The 23,457-nt window shown below is 39.6% G+C and overlaps 1 protein-coding gene across 1 annotated transcript in view; it reads right to left on the bottom strand.

The window, feature by feature from the left end:
* The window catches only part of Ccdc192 (coiled-coil domain containing 192), a 187,734-nt gene that overhangs the window by 121,395 nt on the left and 42,882 nt on the right, over positions 1-23,457 (bottom strand). The window contains 2 exon segments of the mRNA XM_028777163.1: positions 8,957-9,013; positions 11,409-11,540. Coding sequence (XP_028632996.1) covers positions 8,957-9,013; positions 11,409-11,540 — 189 coding nt within the window.

Raw genomic sequence — 23,457 nt, 5'->3', positions numbered from 1 at the left:
TTTACTCTTCCTGGATGCTTTATTATAAATTAGAAAGACTTGCTTATTTATTATTGTTGTTTGAAGTTGACAATAAATGTAAAATATGAGTATAACTGTGCCCCAGAACCTGGTGAACTTAGCTATCAGTGTCGAACAAAGACTAAAGGAGAGTCTCCTGGATTCTCACAAGAAGGAAACAGCTCCTTCCTAAAGAGCTAGGAGAAGATGAGCGGGGAGTAGAGAAAAAGCTCTCTCTGAACCCAGGGGTAATCCTTGGTGAGTTCCAAGTTCTCAGAGCCTTGGTGTCAACCAGCAGCAGAGTGTGCGTGTGCGTGTGCGTGTGCGTGTGTGTGTGTGTGCGTGTGTGTGTAGATGACCTTATGTGGAGTGACTGCTCAGATCCCCTTCCTTTCCAAGCACTCAGGGGTTAGGAACAATACTCACCAACTGAAAAACCTCTGCTATGACCCAATTTTCAAATTCTCCAAATCCACTACAGTGAAGACAAACCACAAACTGACCACACAATGGCTAAAGTGAGTGACTAAATTATGATACAGGACAGACAATCCAGCCAAGGAAAGACAGATGCAACCAACACAAGCAGCAATATTTCCTATATTCATTGTAGGAGCAAACGTTCAATATTATGTGGGTATTCCCATAAATAGCTGCTGAGGAATTATCCATTTAGGTTAAATATATATAGCTCTTTAAAAATAGCCTTAAAATGTTCTATTAAAAAGGAATTTTGTCACCCTTCATTGGCTCCTGGTAAGACACCCTAAGAGACATCTGCCCAGTTCTCTCAGATTGATTAATTCCACCATCCACCATAGGATTTAAAGACATCATGAGAAGTAATTTATTGCCATAGGCATTGTGTGGGCTTTGGTATAAAAGCAGCAATAATTCTGACTTTGAATGAGACCAGTCTTAGAAATAGGTACCCGAGACCCAGAAGAGCTTCAGTGGAGTCTTTGTAAGTAGAGAGCATAGCATTTACGATTCTCACTTTCCTTATCTGATGGGGAAGAAATACCTCCCAGGATTGTTGTGAAAAAGGCATGACATAATGTGGGTGGCAGCACTAGGAAAGTGTACTGTTAGTGACTCCAAGGTATTAATTACTGTCACATGACGGTGGAATTAGTCATGACAAGCTTCAGGAATGTAGTGATGCTTCTAGGGTAGGCAGAAGTGTGGGCTGCAGAGGAGGGGCAGGAAGAGCATGCCTTTTTTGGTTTACCTCCTGAACAGGGTCATGTGCTGAGCTATGCTGCAGTCCTGGTGCTGTGTTAGGAGTCAGGACTGGAGATGATTCTCAATGGTCGGAGTATTAGTGATGTGTAGCTCAAGGACAATGTTGGTCAGAATGGAGAGATCTGGCTGACTCATAGCAGTGACTCTTTGGGTTAAGATTACCAGCCTCAGAAACACCTGGAGGGCTTTCAAAATTTTACACTGCTGAATTTTTACTCCCAAACCTTCTAGATCAGGATATGGAATGGGGGCCTCAAAATATGCATTTCAAAACACCTCCAAAGTGCCACTGACTTAGGGGGCACATTTTGAAAATTACTGAGCTAATGTAAGCAATGTGATTTATTCTGATTATGAGAAAATCAAACAAAATGAGATTGTGCTTGGGGGTGTGTGTCAGAGGAGTTCCTAGAGACTAAAAAAAACAAACAAACAAAAAAAACCAAACCAAAACAAACAAACAAAAAAAAAACAACAAAGCAACAAGTGATGGGAACCTGATTCAGAAAAGGGTCTAAGTACAGTTCTAGTCCAGGCAGTATCAATTAGATGTAATGTCTGGGTACCACAATCAGAATACATCCACTCTGTTATTTTTCTCTTGCTTGACCCAATATGTAGATTCTTTGCAGCTTAGTGGGTAGGCTCACTTCAAGTCACTTCAAGTTCAAAGCTAATAGAAGACTTTGAATGACAAGCCTCCCAAGATTACACACAGTGAGAAAGACTCAACTGTAAAGGGAGTCTGGGTATTATTGGGGAAAATGTGTTCACAGGTGTTTAAGAGCAAAACGAACCCCAAGAAAGTGGCCTAAGAGAGGGAAGGATCAGTCAGTAGAGGGGCTAGAGTTTAGGACAGGAAGAAACTGACAGGAATTAAACTGGCGCTTTGTAGAGCTTTAATTTAGAAAGTTTAAAAAGATCAAAAAGAAGTTAAACCAAACTCCTAAGGAAAACTTTCAAAAGTGCCAAGGGTGGACCTGCCCATGTGTCTGGTCTCTTTTTGTCAGCTACTCAGTTTGTGAGCATCCCATGAAACTGTGGCTCATGAGGTTCAGGTTTTAAGACACAATTACATATCCTACCAACTGAGGAAGGCTACACAGTTGATTTGAAGGATTTCTTCATTGGGATAATTTAAACTCTTAGTCTTACTCAAGTATTTCAGATACACATAATGCTATAAAGAGTAGCAACATTTGAACACCTCTCACCTAATTACCCAGATCTCCCCTTTGAAAGAGCTCCATTGAAGATGACCAGAACTTTGAGTCCTGGGTAGATCTTATGGATAGTTAGACATCAAAAGAGCATATGACCACTGGGTTGAGGGTATGTTGGGATTGCAGACCTGTGGGCTATTGTAATGCTGAGTTAGACAGACAGACAGACAGACAGACAGACAGACAGGGTACTATGCCTCCAAATGTTAATGCTCAACAAGAAATAAATCCAACCACTTAGAAGGCACTCAGTTTTAAAGGAATATTTTTCTCTTAAAATACCTAGTCTTAATTCAAGTCATTATAACTTGAACAATTATCTTCAAGTGACTATAAACATTCAGTGTAAGTATTTGTTTTAGCTTGCATAGATCTAAGCAGTTACATAATCATGAGATAGAGAGTGAAAAAAAATTGGCCAGGGCAGTTTAGTTCTGTGGGTGGCCCAGACTGGGTACTCACTGGGAAAAAATAAATCTTTAAAACCATTTTCAAATATAAGCTGTTTCTAGGCACAGCAAAGCGAGGGAATGTGATTTTAATCTTAAAAATATTAGCAAGTGGCAACTCAGAAATGTTACGGCTTGTATCACTTTCTATTTCATAGGTATTAGTTTAATTAAATAATAATATGATTCACCAATTGGGTTCTTTATGACCAAGCTGAATAAGCCCAGACTCCAAGTTGTTGTTCATGTTACTAAAGTAGTTTGTCTTACTCTAGGGTTTTGGTTTTGTTTGTTCTTGTTTTGTTTTTAATCTGCATTTCCATTGGAAGAAATTATTATCTTTTCTCCTTTGCACGTTGTGATGGTTTGAATGACAGCTGTCCCCCATAGTTCTGGGGATTTGAGCATTTGGTCTCCAGATGGTGGCACTGCTTGGGTAGGTTCGGGAGCTATGGCCTTGCTGGAGGAAGTATTTCACTGAGGGTGGGTTTTGAGAGTTTAAAGACCACTTCCATTCTAGTTTGTTTTCCCTGCTTCATGCCTGCAATTGAAGATGTGAGCCCTCAGCTTCTGGTCCTGCCTCTATTCTGCCATTACAGACGCTTTTCCTTCTGGAAGTATGAGCTTGAATGAACTCTTCTGTAAGTTTCTTTGCTCATAGTGTTTGATCCCAGCAGTAGAAAAGTGACGAAGGCACACTATACCCTGACAAGTACCAGCCTAAGCTTGTAGTGGTGCCTTATGTAACTGGCATCTTTAATAAATATAATTTTACCCACAAATCTTTTGCCCAGAAGCATAAAGTATGTGACTTATAAATGCCAAAGTAAATTTCACTTTAGTTTGGCTATATCATTTTTTGCTTTATTGAGTTTTTAAAATTCAAATATAAGCTAATGGAGTTCATGATGCTGTTTTCACACAGGTATATCATGTGCTTGCTCAGCCCCCCTGAAGGACTCTCCTTTCCCCTTCTCACTGATGCTCTTCCTCCACCCTGATGCAGACACCCCTCTGTTTTCACTCCACACACAAGCATGCACATGCACTTAAACCCATGCATGAGAGAATGCCTGTAACCATGTGTCTTTCTTCCCACCATGACTCCTTGTGGCAGAAATTTCCCTGCCCAATCTATTTGCAGCGTGAGGCCTATGATTAGGCAGAGGAAAGGGTGGGGGTGGGGGGAGAGAGAGAGAGAGAGAGAGAGAGAGAGAGAGAGAGAGAGAGAGAAAGGGAAGGAGGGAGGTTCATCAACCTAACTTAGTACATGAACAAAAATGCAATCTAACGAAGGAGTATATTGGTTCTATAAGAAAAGACTGTTTCAGCCAAGAACACACGACTAACTGGCCAGGTCATGGACAAATAGGGAAACATCTCATTTTTTCCTTACAGCCATAGAGCAGATGCCTAACATGATCAGTTGAGGCATTTCTGTACGGGTTCTGTACTTGGTCTCTGAAGCCCCCATGTTTATTCTTGCTCCAATTGCTTTTCTCATTGCTATGACAAAACACCATACAAAAGCAACTTGAAGAAGGAAATGATTGTTGTTTGTTTGGCTGGTTGGTTTTTTGTTTATGTTTATAGAAAAGATGCAGTATATAGTTGACGGAAAAGCTTCACCTTTACCCACAGTGAGGAAGCAGAGAGTGGAGAGGAAGTAAAGCTGGTTACAGGTCCACCGTCAGTGACTCACTTCCCCCCGTGAGGCTCTGCCTCCTATGGGTTCCACAGCCTTCCAAAACACTGCCACCAGCAGCGGGGGATCGAACATTCCAACACAGAAGCCTTCTGAAGTTATTTCACATTCAATCACAGCACATGGTGCTGTTAGAACTCTCTGGAACTCATGGTTCTGAGCACTGCTCAACTCATGAGTTGTTCTTTGCTCAAATTAAATTGTTCATTTTAATGTATCAGAAATGTGTATTTTTTAAGTGTATGTTTTATATGTATGATTATTTTGCCTGCATGTTATGTCTGTGTACCATGTGTATGCAGTGTCCATGGAAGCCAGAAGAAGGCACGAGGAGGTGCTGGGAATTGAACCCTCAACCTCTGGAAAATCAACCAGTACTCTTAAACACTGAGTGGCCTTAACCATCTCTCTAGCTCCTAAAGTGTTTAACAGTAAGAGTTATTTGGATGAGTCCAGGGAAGACATTCTGGTCAAGAGAATGGTGTAAATGGGACAGAATGTCATGTGTACTGTAACTATAAGGGAAAATGGAAGTTTTATTTTAGTAGCAGGATCAGTCTGAGGATAAGAGCAAAGGAGATGAGAGAAAGGTAAGCAGAGATGAGGGCCAGGAGCTGTGTTTGCCAGCACATCCAGGATGGTCTTTAGGAAATGGGAATACCATTAGGTGGTTTTCTTAGAGTTAATATTGCTGTGATGAAACACCATAACCAAAAGAAACTTGGGGAATAAAGGGTTTATTTGGCTTACACTTCCATATTTTTGTTCATCACTGAAGGAAGTCAGGAGAAGAACTCAAACATGGCAGAAAGCTTGAGGTAGAAGCTGATGCAGAGGCCACATAGGGGTGCTGTTTACTGGCTTGCTCCTCATGGCTTGCTCAGCCTGCTTTCTTACAGAACCTAGGACCACTTGCCCAGGGATGGCACCAACCACAGTATGCTGGGCCCACCCCCATTAATCACTGATTGAAAAAATGCCCCACAGGCTTGCCTACAGCCCAATCTTACGGAGGAATCTTCTTAATAGAGGATCAGTCTTCTTAGATGACTTCAGCTGGTGTCACTGGCCAGCACAATAGTTAATTTACACAAGACTACATTTGACACACTGCAAATAGGATGTTCAATCTTTAGTGGGACTCTCAAATATCAATGAAGGCTGAAACACATGACACCAAGAAACTCTTCCAAGCTCTCCCTAGTATTTATTTTGTAACTATCTGAATCCTCAGACATCTCAAGACCTTTCTTTTCTCCTGTAAAAAACTTCACTCTGTCTATGAAGTTTTGTCATCACAATCTTGGTTTCTTAAACCCCTTCTCTAGTGGGTCACAATCTTTCTGCCAGTCTCTCTCTCTCTCTCTCTCTCTCTCTCTCTCTCTCTCTCTCTCTCTCTCACACACACACACACACACACACACACACACATTTAGTTTTGTTGTCTGCACCTAGTTTAAGTCAACTACTCTTTTCCACGCTCGCTTCCCTTCCCTTTTCTCTTTTCTCTCTTGTCTTTCCCTCTGCCTCCCTAGCCCTTCTTGCACGTGTGCTTCAGGTGTACCAAGCAAGTACTCTGAGCTCTGCATGCAACACTCAATTAAAATATTTATACATAGATTTTATCTTTTCTTTTCTAAGACAGTTAAACCCTGTGCGGCTAAAACAAAATGGGCTGTTTTTGTGATGAGTGTCAAAGGACAGGAGAAAGCTCCAAATTTTCATATGTCAATTATTTGGGACCACTTACAACAGCTAAACTCTACACTGGGCAGGAAGGCACAAGAAGCAGTAGTATGATAAAGTGTGGAAGTGGGGTGACCTGGGGATCTGGATCCAGGACCCTATAGCCAACTACTTGAAGGATGGAAGTGGAGAAGGTTAGGATTTTAAGATTGCTTTTTAGTTGGACTCTAGAATAATCTAATAGTGCTATAATAGTCACCATAGCTGGAGACTATAACAGAGGGACAGAGGTACTCAAGACTCAGAAAAAAAAAGATGACAAATTTGACTTGCTGATCCTGAGATAGCAGCACAATGCTAGGTCACATTGGGAAATTCTGCTTTCATTTGATGTTAGATGTTAGCAGTCTACAGAGATATGTGCTCTAAAATAGTACTTATAGATGAACACTTTCAGAGACTGGCTATCCTTGGATAACTTCTAAAGGGAACAAACCAGATTTGTTTTGTTTCCAGCCCATCCACCCTCCCTCACACATTTTTTTTCTTTTCATAGTAGTTAGTAGCATCCTACTGAAAGTTTTCTCCAGGGACAATGTTTTAAGAAATGCACATAGGGGTTACAATGGCAGGAGGTGGAGGTGGTTGTTTATCTACATAGGCATGTGAGCTGAAGCTCTGCAAGGCAAGGTTCATTTCCAGGTCAGAGAAAGAGAAAGAGATCTTGGAAATAGAGCTTTAAATGACTTTTGACAGCCAAGAGAGCTTGGAGAGAGAGAGAGAGAGAGAGAGAGAGAGAGAGAGAGAGAGAGAGAGAGAGAGAGAGAGAGAGAAAGAGAGATAGAAAGAAAAAGAGAAAGAGACAGAGACAGCGGGAGACAGAGATTTGGAAAGACATTCAGTTGGGATGGCAAAATCATGAATTTCCAAGTGTGAAAAGTAACCTAACCTTTGTAAGATTCAGTCTTTTAATCTGAGAAATAACACTCAACTTGTTAGGTTTTTATTAGAATTTGAAACTGATATTATAGGATGACACATAGCCAACTCAATAAATGCTATTATTAATAGTTTTCACATAAAATTTCTTGAATTCACGAAAATTCTTGATGGATGTAAACTGGTATATTGAAACCTAGATGTCTGACAATAACTTTAGAAAGTTCTAGACACTCTAAACAACAACAACAACAACAAAAAACCCAATCCCTGTTCAGACAATCCTGGAACAATAGCAGCATGGTAGAGGCAGAAACTCTCTAGATTAGGAGACAGAAGTAGATACCACAGACATTTCCCCAAGGCATCAATGACAGGGAGCTTTGAAAATCAGCCTGTTATTAAGAGACTCTGGCAGACAGCATCAGAAGTTTGGGAAGTGTATCTGCCTTCCTTTATACACACAGATGTAGGTAGCAGGTTAAGAACCAGAGCTTTCCTCCAACTACAGTCATTAGCTGGCACCCTTGGGGCAGACCAGAGGAAAAACATCCGTGACAGAATGCTGAGCTAGTGCGGCATACGTCTGAAGAACAGGTCACAATGCCACAGACACAGACACAAGTCATTTTCAGTATTGGTCAAATGATTAAGCAAGGTCAGAAAAAGACTGGATTTAGAAATTACGTGCTCTGGTCTGACAGACTTTTTTTTCCTTGAGCACAAAAAGATGGGACGATTGAAAAGATTTTTTCAGGCCAGCTCACTTCACAGAGTCAATGGGTGGTCGCCAGAATTTTCTGCTTGCATTCTGAGCTGGTCTGAGGAACTTGGTGCTATTGAGAGTGGCCATTTGACGTGGCCAGAACTAAGCCATGCTGTCCAGATGGAGAAGGAGATGACTAGTGTGACAAGCAAGCTTTTGGAGACACACACAAGGTGTCGGGCTCAAGAGTAGCAGGGTAAGTGATGAATGGACGGTGGTGCACAAGAGTATCCTGTCTGTTGGTGTTCATTACCCCTCTGCACAGACATAAGCTAAAGTGCAGTTGAATTTGCCCCAGGAGTTTGTGAGGTCTTCGTCAAAGACGTTAGGGGAGCAAATGGACATCCACACACTCTGATTTATGCTTACTTTTTCAGATATCACAATCTGGGGCAAACAAATACACATAAAATATTCTGCTTAGGATTGACTCTCAGGATTGGACGCACTGGTATCAGTGTCTTCTACAGTCACCTGTGGCCTAAGTGCCCAGAAAACAGCATCTCTGGGAAGCTTGCTGGTTGACATTTTCCAGGGGCTTTTTGCATAAATGGAAGTTTCAGGATCTCTGCTTCAGAACTATGCTCTATGTATCCATAACCACTGATGACCACTTGAGTCTCTTCACTCACTTACTTGGGATCCTTTCCTACATTTAGTACTCGGATGGGCCATCAGTTTAGGCTCATTAAACCATCTGACTGTGTATAAGAGCACATATTGTTTTCATTTTCCGCATCTGCAAGAATGTGAACTTTATGTATGGAGTAGTAAAAATACTGATTTTTTAACTTTATGTTTTTGTTGTGTTTTTTAAAATTTTTTAATTTTATTTTTTTTGCAGTGGGTAAACCTCCTTTATGACTTCTGAAAAATGTCTGTTCATTTTCAGGATTACAGTGGTATGAAACAGGAAATTGAGAGAAAAAAGAAAAACACTTACATGGGCGTTAAGTTTCTCTTGGGAGGCTTTTACTTCTGCTTGCAGCTTCTCAATGCACTGGAAAGAGAAGGGTTAGGAGAACAGGTGTGTAAGTCTTCATAGTCAAAGCGCCCCACAAGTAAATGGATGTCTTTTCTCAATCTCCTGCCTGGCAGTATTAGGGGTTGTGGAAAACTGTACTAGAGAGATCACTTCTCCATTTCTTGTCCTCTTCTCTTCTATGAGAGAGTCCAAGGGCAAAGTACAAATATGTTAACTGAGGAAAATGATGGCTTGAGGTAATGAGTTCTCTCTCTTTCTCTCTCTCTCTCTCTCTCTCTCTGTGTGTGTGTGTGTGTGTGTGTGTGTGTGTGTACGTACATGTGTATGAGCACTCATAAGTACTTTTACAAGAAACATCTATATGTGGGACTGCATAAGGGTACCTTAGTTCTTGGCTGGGCATGGGCCTGGAACCCTGAGACTCCAAGGGAGAAATGGCAGGTGTTCGGCCATGTCCCCAGAACCCAGGGTCCTGACACACAGTCTAGTCTCCATGGACCAACATTGTTCAGTCACGTAGGCCATTATGGCCCCTCCCAAAGTGCACTTGTAGAGGACGTGACTATAGGCCTCAGGCACTAGAGATTTACATACTAATGAAGGCCAGAGGGCGGAGCCAATTAAGCATTCTTTCCCAGACCTTCCCCCTTTCTCCCTCCCTATTTAACTCAAGTCTGCCCTGAGTTTAACAGGGGGTACATCCAGATCCATCTACCACCTGCCATGAAAATAAACCCTTTTGGAACCAAGGACTTTCTTGTGTCTTTGGGGACTGCCACCACCAAAGCTTCCAGCCTCTGGAACCTTAGACTTTCTCCTGTTTGTGGGACTCGCCGCATGGAAAGCCTCCGGGACTCTACCACTGCGGTCTATTTACCCACATCTATAGGCATATACAAACTCTGTGGATTGAACAATGTATATAATGAGTTTTCAGGAATCCATCACTTTACAAATTAAAAATATGTGTACTGGATAGTTTGTTTGAACTTGACACAAGCTAGAACTATTTGAAAGGAGGAAATCTCAATTGTGAAAAATATCTCAATAAGAACCGTCTATAGGACATTTTATTAATTATTTATTAATGGGGAAAGTCCAAGCCATCCCATCACTTGGTGCCGTCCCTGGACTACTGGTCCTGGATTTTGTAAGAAAGCAGGCTGAGCAAGCTATGGGGACCAAGGCTGTAAGCAGCACCCCTCCATGGCCTCTGTGCCAGTTCCTGTCTTCAGGTTCCTGTTCTATGTGAGTTCCTGTTTTGATTTCCTTCGACAATGAACAGCAAAATGGAAGTATAAGCCAAATAAAATCTTCCTTCCTCAACTTGATTTTGGTTATGCTGTTTTATCATAACAACAGTAACCCTAACTAAGACAACACATCAAATTTTAAGACCCATTGTTTTATTTTACAGAAATAAGGGCTTTATAAGGTATAACCTTGAAAACTAAGAAATATGTGTACAGTTAATATCATATACAAAATAGACTATGCAATTAATATTACCCTAAAAGGCACATTATCAAAAAAAAGCTTAAAATGTAACTTAAAATTCAAATATGTCAATGTTCAGCAAGAAATAAAGTTACCTTTACCAAATGAAAATGTTATGTTCACCCCCACTAACTCAAATTTGAACTTAATTTTTTTTCAATGCTAAAGATTAAACTCGGATACTTGTACAGTCTAACCAAATCTCTACAGTTAACAGATTTTTAGGTTAAAAGTTTGGGCTCCAGAACTCCCAATGAAGTAGGCTCAGGCCCCTATCCCAATACACCAATTAAGGGAAATAATACTAAACAGAAGAGAAAGGAGATATATCTAGCATAGCATGTCCACCTCGGGAAGAGGAACAAATATAGGCTCCAGTGACACCCCTTGCCCCGTCTGATTTTGAAGTACTAATGGGAAATTAGAAGGCAAAAAATCTGCACAGTGAAGCACTCTAGGTCAAGATGTGATCCACCCAACACTGGCTCACCACTTCCTCAGCTTGTTCTTGTCCTGCATGGTGGTCTTCCATTCTATTAAGCTGTTAATTTTAGAAAGCAACCTTACTCCTATGGACAACTGCCCTATCTGGAGGGAGTGCTTTTTTTTCTCCCAGATTTTGGTCTTCTAGAATCCTAGGTGATTGTAGGTTTAGATAATGACTTATCTCTATGCCTTCAGCCAAAGAGATAGGCAGAATGCAGGCAGAGCTGCACATTTTCCCTTATGATTTTAGTTATCTGTGGGCCAAAGGGACAAGTCAACACTTTTAGTAGGAACAACTTCAAGTGCTTGTTACCTCTGAGTGACAGGTCCAGCTGTTTAAATTAGAACTTTCAATCCAGCAATGGCTTACCGACTTGTCATATATGGTTAAGTAACACTTAAAACAGATGGCCTTTCTTCCTCGTACCTTGTCTTTCTCAAGAACCATGTTTTCATACAACTCTCCACCAACATTCTTTCGGTTCACGTCCTCTAGCCTTCCTTCCAGCACAGAAACTTTCTCAAGTAGTTGTGATTTCGTTGCTTCCGAAGCTGTAAGCTAAACATATGCTGTTGTCAGGACATGGGATTCAGTGGTACTTTAAAGACTCCTTTTATAGTGTCAACTTAGGATGAATTGTCCTCTACTAAGGTCTGTTAAATCTTTCCATAAAGGGCTTCTGCCACGTTCTCTACAAATGACAAGTAATGAGAGAAAAGGGGAAACTCCATTGATTCCATTACTTCTAACATAGGCAAGCGAGGTAAGAATGAAGTCACCATTGCAGGAGACATCTCCCTATAATGGGCTCTCAGCACTCACCTCCTCTGCTCTCTGAGATCCCACTGCTGGCACAGCTGCCTCTGAAAACCATCTCATGCTCACCCCTGGTTCTTGAAACTTAACTCCTGGAGATCTACAGCTCTCCACAGAGTGTATGGGATTTCACTCACTCAAACACCATAAGAGCAACTGTGTTAGAGGTGGAGGGGAAGGTTGAAAGTCCAATGTCTCAAGTTTAAGTCTTACTAGAACCAGAGCTATGCAAACCACAACCAAAATATTCCTTTGTGCTTGTCCTACTGTTCAGGTCCCTCTTGAGGGTGTGGTGTGATGGTCCTAGTCTCTCAGAGACCTGGCTCCCTGATTGCCTCTTCCTTTCTCTCAGACAGCTCCCTGAGCTCTGTCTCTGATGCTCAGTAAGCAATCCTGAGAGTCATTGGAAGAGCTGGAGGGTTTGTGTGTTCACAGCAGCTCTCTGTATCTTTTGAAACATGGATTATCTCTGAGTACCTCTTTCACATATTCCTGGATATTACTGTAACATATACTTTTTTTCCCTTCAAAAATCAGTGCTTATAAGTAGTTAATCATATGAAGAAAACTATCTGAAAGGAAATGGGTGAGGTAGCATACATACCTTATGCTATATACGGGCTTCTTCAGTCCATCTACAAATTATTCATTTAAAATGAATTTGTTCAATTGGAACACAACACAGCCACTGTGTTATGTGCTGGGAATCCCTAAGGTGCATACCCAGGGTCAGAAGAAATGCACATTGCACGAACTGTTGGGGATATGTTTCAATTCTGAGCTTTACTGGAGGCTCGGTGTGCTTTAATGGGCCTGTAGTGGCTTGGGAATGCGGGCTGGCTTCTCTGAGCCCACTTCTGTCTTTCCAGAGTGGACTAGTAAATCATGTGGACTCTATGTCAAAGCCTTCAGACAGAAATCTCACTTTTGCTAAGTGGCTGAGGCGAGTTGCTGGGCCTCTCATTTCCCTTTGCAATGACAGTGGGGAAGAAAAGAATATTACCTAAAGCATGAAAATTATGTGTGTTCACAAAAGAGCAACACTCAGCAGGAAATCGGTAACATATTAAGTACTGAGTCTTATGATTCTCATTGTTCTTCCAGCTTCTCTAACCACTACCAGCATCGATTTCAGTGTTAAAAATACTTTTTGTTTGTTTGTTTGTTTTACTGAGAATACTTTATTTGCTGGTAGAAGTTGGTAAAAGTGCACAGAACAAAGACTGCTTGCTTGTAGTCATCACTGCCAGTGGCCCCTATATTTCTTCTGACCTCTCTTCCACAACGATCTCTGAAACATCGGAGGATAGATGAGAATTCTCTCTCTCTCTCTCTCTCTCTCTCTCTCTCTCTCTGTGTGTGTGTGTGTGTCTCTCTGTCTCTGTGTCTCTCTGTCTCTGTCACTCTCTCTGTGTCTCTCTGTCTCTCTCTCTCTCTCTCTCTCTCTGTCTCTCTGTCTCTCTCTCAATTGAACTTTTTTTTTTTTGCCATTATTAGAGAAAACCTCTTTATGGGATTATTTCCCCAGTTAGGTACATTTCGTTTCAACATCCTGTCTGATGTGTAAAATATCTTCTCATTATTTGATTGTTTTTCTTGTAAATCTATTTTCTGTTGTTTAGAGAGTCTCTAGTCCTTCACCAAACAATTATTTATTTATTCATTTGCTGGAAAAAGTAAATTTGTTACTTGTTCTACATAAGAAATAGAAGATTAAAAGTAAAAGTATTATTCTTACCTTCAAAAATTATTCACATTTTAACCGAAAATGCAGACAATTTAAAAATAAATATCACACAATGTGGAACTGTACATATGAATAAATAATGAAGAACTATATCAATAATTGTTCACATTTACTATAGAATTACTATGTAATAGACATCCTGCAAAATCTTTTACTTTTAAATTATTCCAGCATCTCTGTTTAATTCCTTGAGAAGTTTACACAGCTGTTATTCCCATTTTACATACAGTAGGTTGAGTTTCAACCAAACTGAACTTTCCTTTGGAGATACGTTCTCTTATCTACCAGATATGATGGTGTTGTAGCCATCCTACAAACTTCAGGCAAACTAGGCACTGAATGACCCACACTTTGGTAGGAGAAATTAAAGGGAAACCAGATTCCTGAGGGTATTATTGGAATGCTTTATCACTAGACCTTGAAGTCCAACCTACCAATATCCAACAGTGAGCCATAAAGAAGTGGATACCACTAAAGAAGTATCCTCGGTGTTGGGTTTTCTAACATTTGCTTTTGTAAGTATTCAGCTGATAAACTAAGTCATCCACGAATCCCAAACACTTGGTCACGAATCAGAAGCTGAGAAAATGCATTTATATGTATCTTATAGACAAATGGTGATGTTTTGTAGATACATTGTTGGGTGCTATCCATAAAGATTGTATTACTGTATCACCTGGAACCCCATGTGTAGCTTTGTTTATACTTTTTTGGTATAACGTCTTTAAAGACTGAAGGACTAGATACTCAATGGTGAATTGACTTGCTTAAGAAATGGATTAGATTCAGACTACATTGGTATGCCTCCAATCACCAGGCTCTTGATCATGTCCAGCCTTACCTCTGAGGCTGCCTACCAAGATGAGCTCTGTGAAGTCTTTCTCAGAATGTTGGCTCATCTACATGAGAAATTTACTTTTTCTTCTACAAGCAAGAAATCTCCCTATCTTGCCATAGTCTTCCTTTTAAGGTAGATACTAACCTTGTATCCTCTTTCTTTGTATGTTACAGTTTAACTCAGGCTCAGCATAACTTAGAGAAGTTTTCACTCAAAGTCAGGAGATTCACGTTTGAGTTTTGGGACCACAATTCATTGATACTCTGATCTCAATAGAGAAGGCTGCATTTTACTATGCTGCTTTGTGCTTTGCTATGCTTTGACAGTTAGTTCCCCAGAAGTTCAGAGTAGACTATAAATCTCCAAGGAAAATGAACAGAGAGCTCCATGAACAATGACCACAGTGCTAAAGGTGGTTGTTGGTGGACCCCTGAAATCACACTCCAGAGAAAGTGGAGGCAGAGTGAGCATGAGGTCAAGGCCTTTCTTGACTACACTGTGAGACTGAGGCAAATATGGGTCATATAAAATCCTGTCTCAACATACACATGCAAATGAAACCATATTGGCCTGCACCAATTTTGGCTTTGAAGTGTCTGCATTAACTTTTTGAAATGTGTGTCTTGGTTGTTGTTATGTATCATTGTCTCATGAAAGCACAATAGAGAGGTTTTATTGTTTTCTTCTCATGTGGATGGTTTGTGGCAAAACCTGGTAATTTACTGTTGATGTCTAAGATGTATCTATGAACCCAATTATTGGCAGACAATTGGTAGCCCCTTTCCCCTTTGCAAAAGGCCATGAAACAAGCCTGAAAGAAAGGAAACAAAAGAGAAAGATATGTTATGGAATGAAAATGAAAGGTCCATCTAACTTAGCAGAAGGCCTCTGCTTAAGAAGAGAGAAACAGTGGACAGCATCTGTCCTGTAAATGATAGACTTTATGGACCCTGAGTACCAACTTAGCAGGAACATATGATTCACCTGCTGAGGGATTAACATTCATGGTTTGGGTTTTGACTCATCCTGAAGACAAGGTCCCACACCTTTTCTCAAGATCCCAAATTGTTGCTAAGAGATGATAGTAAGAGCACTGATATTAATGTGATAAAAAATGTGTCATATATGTGTGTGAAGTTGTCAAATAAGAAATAAAATATTTGAAAAGTTCTAACATGAGAACTCAAAGATAAACTCTACCCATTGTACCATAGCAAGGGTCAAGCAAAGGTATTGATGTTTTAGAGTCATATTTACATCTCATTGAAATTAGAGGATGGCAGATGGAAAGCTGTAGGAAGTAGTCTAGATGCAAGTTAACTATTGAGTTAGCAAAAAGAAAAAAGGTCAGAATTTATCATTGAAGAATTTTATAGAAGCCAGAAGAACACTTTCTGGTTCTAGAAAAGTTCTTGATGAAGAAAAATGTTGATATCCAAAGAAATCTCTGTCATATTACTAACTATAGAAATAATAAAATGGAACTTCAGTGTTTGTATAATAAGGCATATAGTCTTTGCAAATTTGGTGCAAAGAAAAATCACTAACTAAATGAACAACTGTCATCAACAAATGATTTGAACATTTCTTTGGGTGGAAAGATAGTACCTGGCATCTAGAATCTCTACAGCACAGTAGTTAGGATGTCTAGCTTTCAGTTAAATTACTAACCTTCGAAATATAATGTGCATTTTTCTTTGAGAAAACTCACTTATTAAGAGAAATTGGGGCTGGAGAGATCGCTCAGCGGTTGGCTAAGAGCACCGACTGCTCTTCCAGAGGTCCTGAGTTCAATTCCCAGCAACCACATGGTGGCTCACAACCATCTATGATGGGGATCCAATGCCCTCTTCGGTGTGTCTGAAGACAGCTACAATGTACCCACATACATGAAATAAATCTTAAAAAAAAAGAGAGAGAAATTGACAAATTGTTGTATGGGATTCTAAAGAGTATGTGCTAGACTTTCTGAACAAAAAACCTGATGGTTAGTTTATATAAATATACCAGAGTTAAAAGTAAAACAAAGAAACCCATGAACAGAGCAGCAGTAAAGGAAATCTGGATAATGATGTGTAAGTAAATGGGAAATTGCAAAGAGATTATAAAAGGGAGCCAAGCAGAAATTCAAGTGAAAATCCACTAGGAAGGTGTGGTGCAGCCTAGGATAGAAGAGTCAGAAAGCCAGAAGAGAATTCTCTATCAATTCAGATGAGTATAACAACATCTACTATGGTCTGCATGTTTAAAGCAATCAATATTATAAATGAGACTATACATGCATCCCAAATTGGTCACTCTCTTCTCTATCCTAGAAGAAAATCATGTCACCTTAGGTTACTCCAGCTTCATGATTATCTCTAGATCTACTTCCTGAAGTATTAGGATCTCAACATATGCAGTGAGGACAAGTTCAGCTTTTTTTATTTCACATCTAGCCCTCCACAAATTTACATTGTGCTTAATGCAAACACATCTGAGCTCAACAGCCCCCAAACTCTTAGCTTGCAAAACTTTCAACTTTGAAGACTACGTTTCGTCAAAGTATCATCTAAATCACATATTAGTAAGATTCAAGATAGTTCATCTGGGAGAAATACTTTTCTCTAGCTGGTAAACCCAGGAAGCCATATATATATATATATATATATATATATATATATATATATATATATGACTTCAAACTATAGTAGTCAAACAGGCACAGTAGAAGCATTTCCTTTGCACAAAGGAAAATGAAGGAAGGAGAGATGAATGCATGAGCCTTAAGGGATGAGAATCATTCTTTGATGATGCGCTATGGTTCTGTTGGGCAGTGCTTGATCCTTTGCAGCTGTGCACAGTGTGAGTCAAATCCTGACACCTATACTGCATAGAAGTCTCATCTCCAGGCCTCGGCCTCATAGGGGCCAACATTCTACCACATGAGTCTAGCTCTTAAGATTCTGCCATGCTAGCTTAGACCCCCATAGTTTCAGGTGACCCCAGCATCATTGCTTGTTTGGCTTATTGAGACTAAGGATAACATATTTACATGTGCATAGCTTAATTGTCTGTCCTGTGGAATCTAAGAAAGCAGAGACCCTCCTCTTTCTTCCATCCCATCTCCATCACTTGTAACTGAAATTCTTGCTGTTCCTGTTGAGGGTGCTGAGTAGGTCTGTGGTTCACACTCATAACTATCTCCTTAAAAGACAGTTGCATGGCAACCCCCTTGGCATTCTCTGCAATACAAATAAGCTGAGAACTTTCTGTTCTTTACTTAACAATTATTTTTTTCAATTTGCTTATCTTGTTCATTATCTACCTCTTCAACTCTTTTCAGCCAAATTTCCAGTTTCAATGCTGACATGTTTTCCACTTCTCACAACAGGCTGTGGACACAACTCAGCCAGGACCATCTTGTCTTCATCTTAAACACCGTGTTTATCTTTCCCTCTCCTGACCCTGTTAGAATCCTTGTTAATATTCATATTTTTACCAATATTCTTTCATGATGATTAGTCTTCTCGGAGAAAATAGAGCTTTCTCTTTAGCTCTCTGTTTCTTTCCTAGATCTTTGTTATCCATTTCATGGTAATAGCCACATTCCCCTGAGTACTGGGGATGAACTGATCCTAGTTCACACCAGGCAAGTACTGTATTGCTGATCTATGCCCTCCCAATATCTATTTGTTAAGCACTTCCCTTACAATTTCCAAGCCTCTACCCAGCGTGGTGCTTCAAATCTGTTTCTACATTTTAGTTACTTGTTACAATAGAATCCTATTTTTTAAAAACATTTTCAAAGCCAGAGAGATGGCTCAAGATTTAAAACACTGACTGCACTTCCAGATGACCCAATGCTCAGTTCAAAGCACTCAAACTGTCTACAACTCCAGGGGAATCCCACACAATCTTGTGGACTCTGTAGGCACTGTATCTGTACAGCTCAAAAACATACATGAGAGTGAAGCACTCATATACATAAGATAAAAATCAACCAAAAACATCTCTAAATTTTCATTTATTGTCTGGATGTGAGTGTGGATGTGCACGTGGAGGTTACAGGTGACTGTAGGAGGACTCTATTCTCTCCCTCCACCATGCAATTTCCAGGGAATGGACTCAGAGTCATCATTAGCCTTGGTGGTATGCACTTTGATTTACTTAACCATCTGCCTGGCCCACTATTTCATGATATCAATTTCCGTCAGTAATTCTCTAAGAATGAAAACACATATGCTATGGACCAAGTAGCTTAAGATTTTATAGTTTACTGTTGTGAAGTCTAAGTTCAAGGTCCCAGACTGTTCAGTGGTAAACAGATTCTTCCTTCTGTCATCTCTCTGCTATAGACTTACAAGGTGAGGGAGAGAGGTTTCTTGTCTCTTCCTCCTCTTATAAGAGTAGTAATGCCACCCTGATGAGATGGTCTAAGCTTAATTGCATCACAAAAGCTGCATCTCCAAATATCATCAAATTAGAGATGCAGGATTTTATATGTGGATTCTGGATCGGGGGGACGTACATCTCATGAGAATTGTAATAGGGCACCGGGATCATCTAAAGAAAGAAAGGAAATCCAAGAGGCCTATGAGATGCTATCAAGAGTCCTAATACATATTTGGGGGGAAATTGACATATATAAGATAAAAATAAACTATAAGAAAAAATCAAATAGTTCATTAGAAGTTATCGTACAGAAACAAAGCACAAAAAGTCATAAAATGCTTAAACAACAAAGTGAAATGCATATTTCATTATTTATAATACCTTAACTATCAGTGGATCCAACTTCCCAGTTAAAAGAAAAAGACTAAAAGATATGATCAAACAATACGCTGCCTAAAATGGACAGATTTGATATTCAAACAGGCTAAAAGTGAAAGAGAAGGTACCATGTGCATGCAATAGCCAAGAGAACTACTTCCTATTATGGGCCTGTGAGATACCTCAGTGGATAAAAGTACCTTGTTGCCAACTCTTACAGCAGGACTTCTAACCCCAGACCCCACGTGTTAGAAGGAGAGAACTGATATTCTTAAGCTTTCCTCTGACCTCACGTACACTGTGATACACACACTTACACACACTCACATGAAAAAAATAAATGTAATGAAAATGTTTGAATAGTGTTCTCCTGAAATATTTTTATTAAAAACAAAGTCATTATATGTTAATTAACAAAATATCATTTCATCAAGATTAGCAGATTATAAATGAACCAAACAGGAGAACCAAAGTATGTGAAGCAACCGTAACAATAACAGTATTTAGGGGAGAAATTGTAGTTCAACAATGTTAGTTAGAAGGTAAAATATACAACTGGAATGATGAGCAATAAGCAATGACATAAGAAAATTAAAACAAAAAAATCCATCTATAACAACATACTGAAAAACACATCCTAGTAATAAATTTAACCACAGAAGTGAAAGGCTGGTATGTTGAAACTACAAATGTTACTGAGGGAAGTGAAATAATACCTAAATACATGGAGAGTCATCCAATGTTCATAGATTAAAAGATTTAATACTGTTAAGTTGCCAACACCCTTTATAAATTAAATGTAACCATTATTAAAATTAGAGATTTTATTTCAGAATGAACAAATGGATTGTTTAACTTTGATGGAGTACCAAGGTACTCAATTATTCAGAATCATCTTATAGAAGAAGAAGGCTGTAGGATGAATACCTCTCAATTTCAGAGCTTACACAGATCTGTAATAGTCAACATAGTGTCAGGTCGGGACAAGGACAGATGTAAGAACTGATAGAATATAATTAAGTCCAAAGACCTAACAGATTTTTGTCCAGTGTGTCATAAAGATTACTATGAAGATTTTCTTCAAAAAATTATTAGGACAACTAAGTAATATATTGCAAAAACCTAGTATTGGACCCCTGCCACAATTTATATAGAAATCAACTCAAATGAATTAATGACTAAATAAGCAAAGCTATAGAATTATTTGGTGATAACATACTATTGCATGTTCAAGATTTTGGAGTTGGCAATTGCATGTCTTAGGGTTTCTGTTGCTATGGTAACACACCATGATCAAAAGCAACTTTGGAGAGGAAAGGATTTATTTGACTTTCACGTCTCAATGACAGTCTCTCATGAAGGAAAATCAAGGCAGAACTCATGGCAGGAACCAGGAGGCAGGAGCTGATTCAGAGACTATGGTGGAAAGCAGCTTATTGGCATGCTCCTCATGGCTTGTTCAGCCTGCTTTCTTACAGAACCCAAGACCACCTGCCCAGAGGAGACAATGCCCACAGTGAGCTATGCCCTCTCACATCAATAATTCATCAAGAAAATGTCTCACGGACTCACTTATCTGAAGAAAATAGCTCTTTAATCGAGTTTCTATCTTTCCCCCAAAAGATGTAAAGTTGGCAAAAGATAACCAGTGCAATTAACCCTTTCTCAGAATAACATTAGATATCCTCAAAAACTCTTAAAAAGCATGCAAGCATGAAAATACATATGTACATGTACAATAAATATGTATATTCAAGTCCAGAATATAAATAAGACTCAACCATGGTTGCTTTATCAAACAAAGCTACCCTTTAAAATTGATGGAAAAACAAAGACGTGTCACAATCAGCACAACCTAAGACAGTTCATGACCAAGGCAGTAGAGCAGAAACCGGAAGATACTTAAAGGAATACTATGCAGAGGAAGAGGAAGTCTCGATCACAGGAGTGCAGGAAAGAACACATTTCATGAGAGGATTAGGTGGACAAACGACACCAGAGAACTGTTACTCTACCTCTCAATAAATGTTCCTTGTTCACCCTTACAAACAAGGAAAGGAAAGGTGGGACTCCATCAGGTCCAACAAACTGCTATTAGTAGGGAAGAAGTAAGGAACAAACAATAATCCAACCAACAAGGAAACAACCAACAAAATCACAGTAACAACAAATTTCTCTCAATAATAAATGTAAATAGCCTGAAGTTCCCAGGAAAAAGAAGCAGACTAGTTGACTGGATTTAAAAACAAAATAAAACAAACCATCTAGATTCAACTATCTGTGGTCTCCAGGAAACAGATCGCTCTCTGATAAGGACTTTCACTGGATGAGAGTCAAAGGAGAAAAAGCAATCTTCAAGTGAATAGTAGTTGAAAAGCAGGTTGCATAGCTACTCTGACATCTGATAAAATAGCCTTCAAACCAAAAATTAGTTCCAAGAGACTAAGAACATAACTCTATGCTAAGGAAGTGGAGTTCATGGAGAAAGTGTAACAATCGTAAATGCATTTGCATCAGATATTGGCATGCCCACTTTCATAAAAACAAAACAAAACAGAACACTACTGGACATAAAATGTCAGATTGTTCCCGGTACAATGCTGGTGATTAGCATATGTTGCCTTCATTTTCAAGTCGGTCATCCAAACTAAAGACCAACGAAGAAACCTTCGAGGTACATTGCACCAGCAGACATAAAGACAGTATTTCATTGAGCACGAATAGAGCAGATATTCTTCTCAGTATGCCCCAGAGCCATTTCTATAGCAGAGTATATTCTATGCCAAAACCACATCCTATCAAATACAGAGAACCAAAATAATCCTTTTTTTTCTGATAGCTCTTTCCATGTCTATCACTTGAACCAAAACCCAGCCAGAATGCAGAAGCCACATGTGAAAAGGAGCTTGACTTTGCCATGCCCAGCACGTGAATCCTGGCTGAAATAAGCTGTCATGTTTGCCTGACATGCACGCCTAAGTGACTCTTTTATAAATGGCCATATAATATAGTAGAGATACCTGAAACTTGAAGAGAAGAATTTTACCAGGGTTTTTAAAAGACTCTATTCCAGCATATAATCTTGCATGTGATGCTTGGTTTTGCTGCAGGTGTCTTACAAGATGGTACATTGAGGTGTATAGAAGCAGGTAAGGCAGAAGTGAATGGTACTCACACTCTGGGTGAGCACTCCTGACTGACTGACTTAACTTCCATGCATCCCTCCTCTGGCCTTGCTTTTATGTGTTATGGTAGCTGGACTTGTTGCATTGTCAGTTGAGTTTCTGCTTTGTAAAAAGCATCCATAATGGATCAACAGAGATGTTCTCAAAGTCCATACTTTTAAATTTTATTCATCTCTTCTTGTCACAAAGCTTTTCTTCTGCTGTCTTTTCTCTGACGTCACCCAATCCACTCTGCTTACTGTACTGGCCTTTCTAGATGATTCGGCTCAGCATATGAAAATACAATTTCCCACAAATGAACAATGTCATCGAACTTCTCCCTTCTTTCCTCCCTCAGTTATCATTCCATTTCCTTGCTTCTTGCTCAGCCAAACATCTTCAGGCAAGTATCCGTTCATATTCTCTTTCAAGAGACACAAATATACCACTGGAGAGTCAGAGGTAGTTAGTGTTTCGTTCACAGATAGAGTCTACAAATTTAAAAGGCATCAAAATACCATATCTCTTCCTGCTTCTATATCTCAGCACTATGCCTGTGCTGGTCCCATTATTTCCCAAAGAAAACTAGTAGTCTTCACATAGCAAAGATGCTACCTACCTACCTACAGACTCAACAGTGAGACAATTCATTTTCCATGCAAAATTGAAAAAGGACTCTCCTTGGCATCTTAGGCAATATAATTTCTCCTGGATTGATCTTTACAGTAAGAAAAGATGGGCTACCATCATTACCTGAACTTAAGTCGTATGCTTTAAGGTTGGTTCTTCTAGCCATGAGCACCATGATTCATGGTCATGGGTTATTATGAGACTGGAGTCCAAAAGCCAAGAACAGGCTAATTATGGTCCACCATGTGGATACTCAGGACAATTACAATGTTATTCTATGTGTATGCACACACTGTCTTGCTTACTTTTCTACTGCTATGATGAGACACCATGACCAAGGCAACTTATATTAAAGATTCCTGGGGTTTACAGTTCTAGAGGGTGAGTCCATGAACATCATGTCAGGGACCATGGAATCATCAGGCTGGTATGGTGCTGAAGCAGTAAATGAGAGATTCCAGCCTGTTCTATATACAGAAAGGAGAGAGAGAGAGAGAGAGAGAGAGAGAGAGAGAGAGAGAGAGAGAG

This window comes from Grammomys surdaster, unplaced genomic scaffold (assembly GCF_004785775.1).
Source record: "Grammomys surdaster isolate TR1022 unplaced genomic scaffold, NIH_TR_1.0 278, whole genome shotgun sequence".
In the NCBI taxonomy this organism is placed as follows: Eukaryota; Metazoa; Chordata; class Mammalia; order Rodentia; family Muridae; genus Grammomys; species Grammomys surdaster.
Note: the sequence above shows the minus strand (reverse complement) of the source record. Positions and strands in the feature narration are given on the sequence as shown.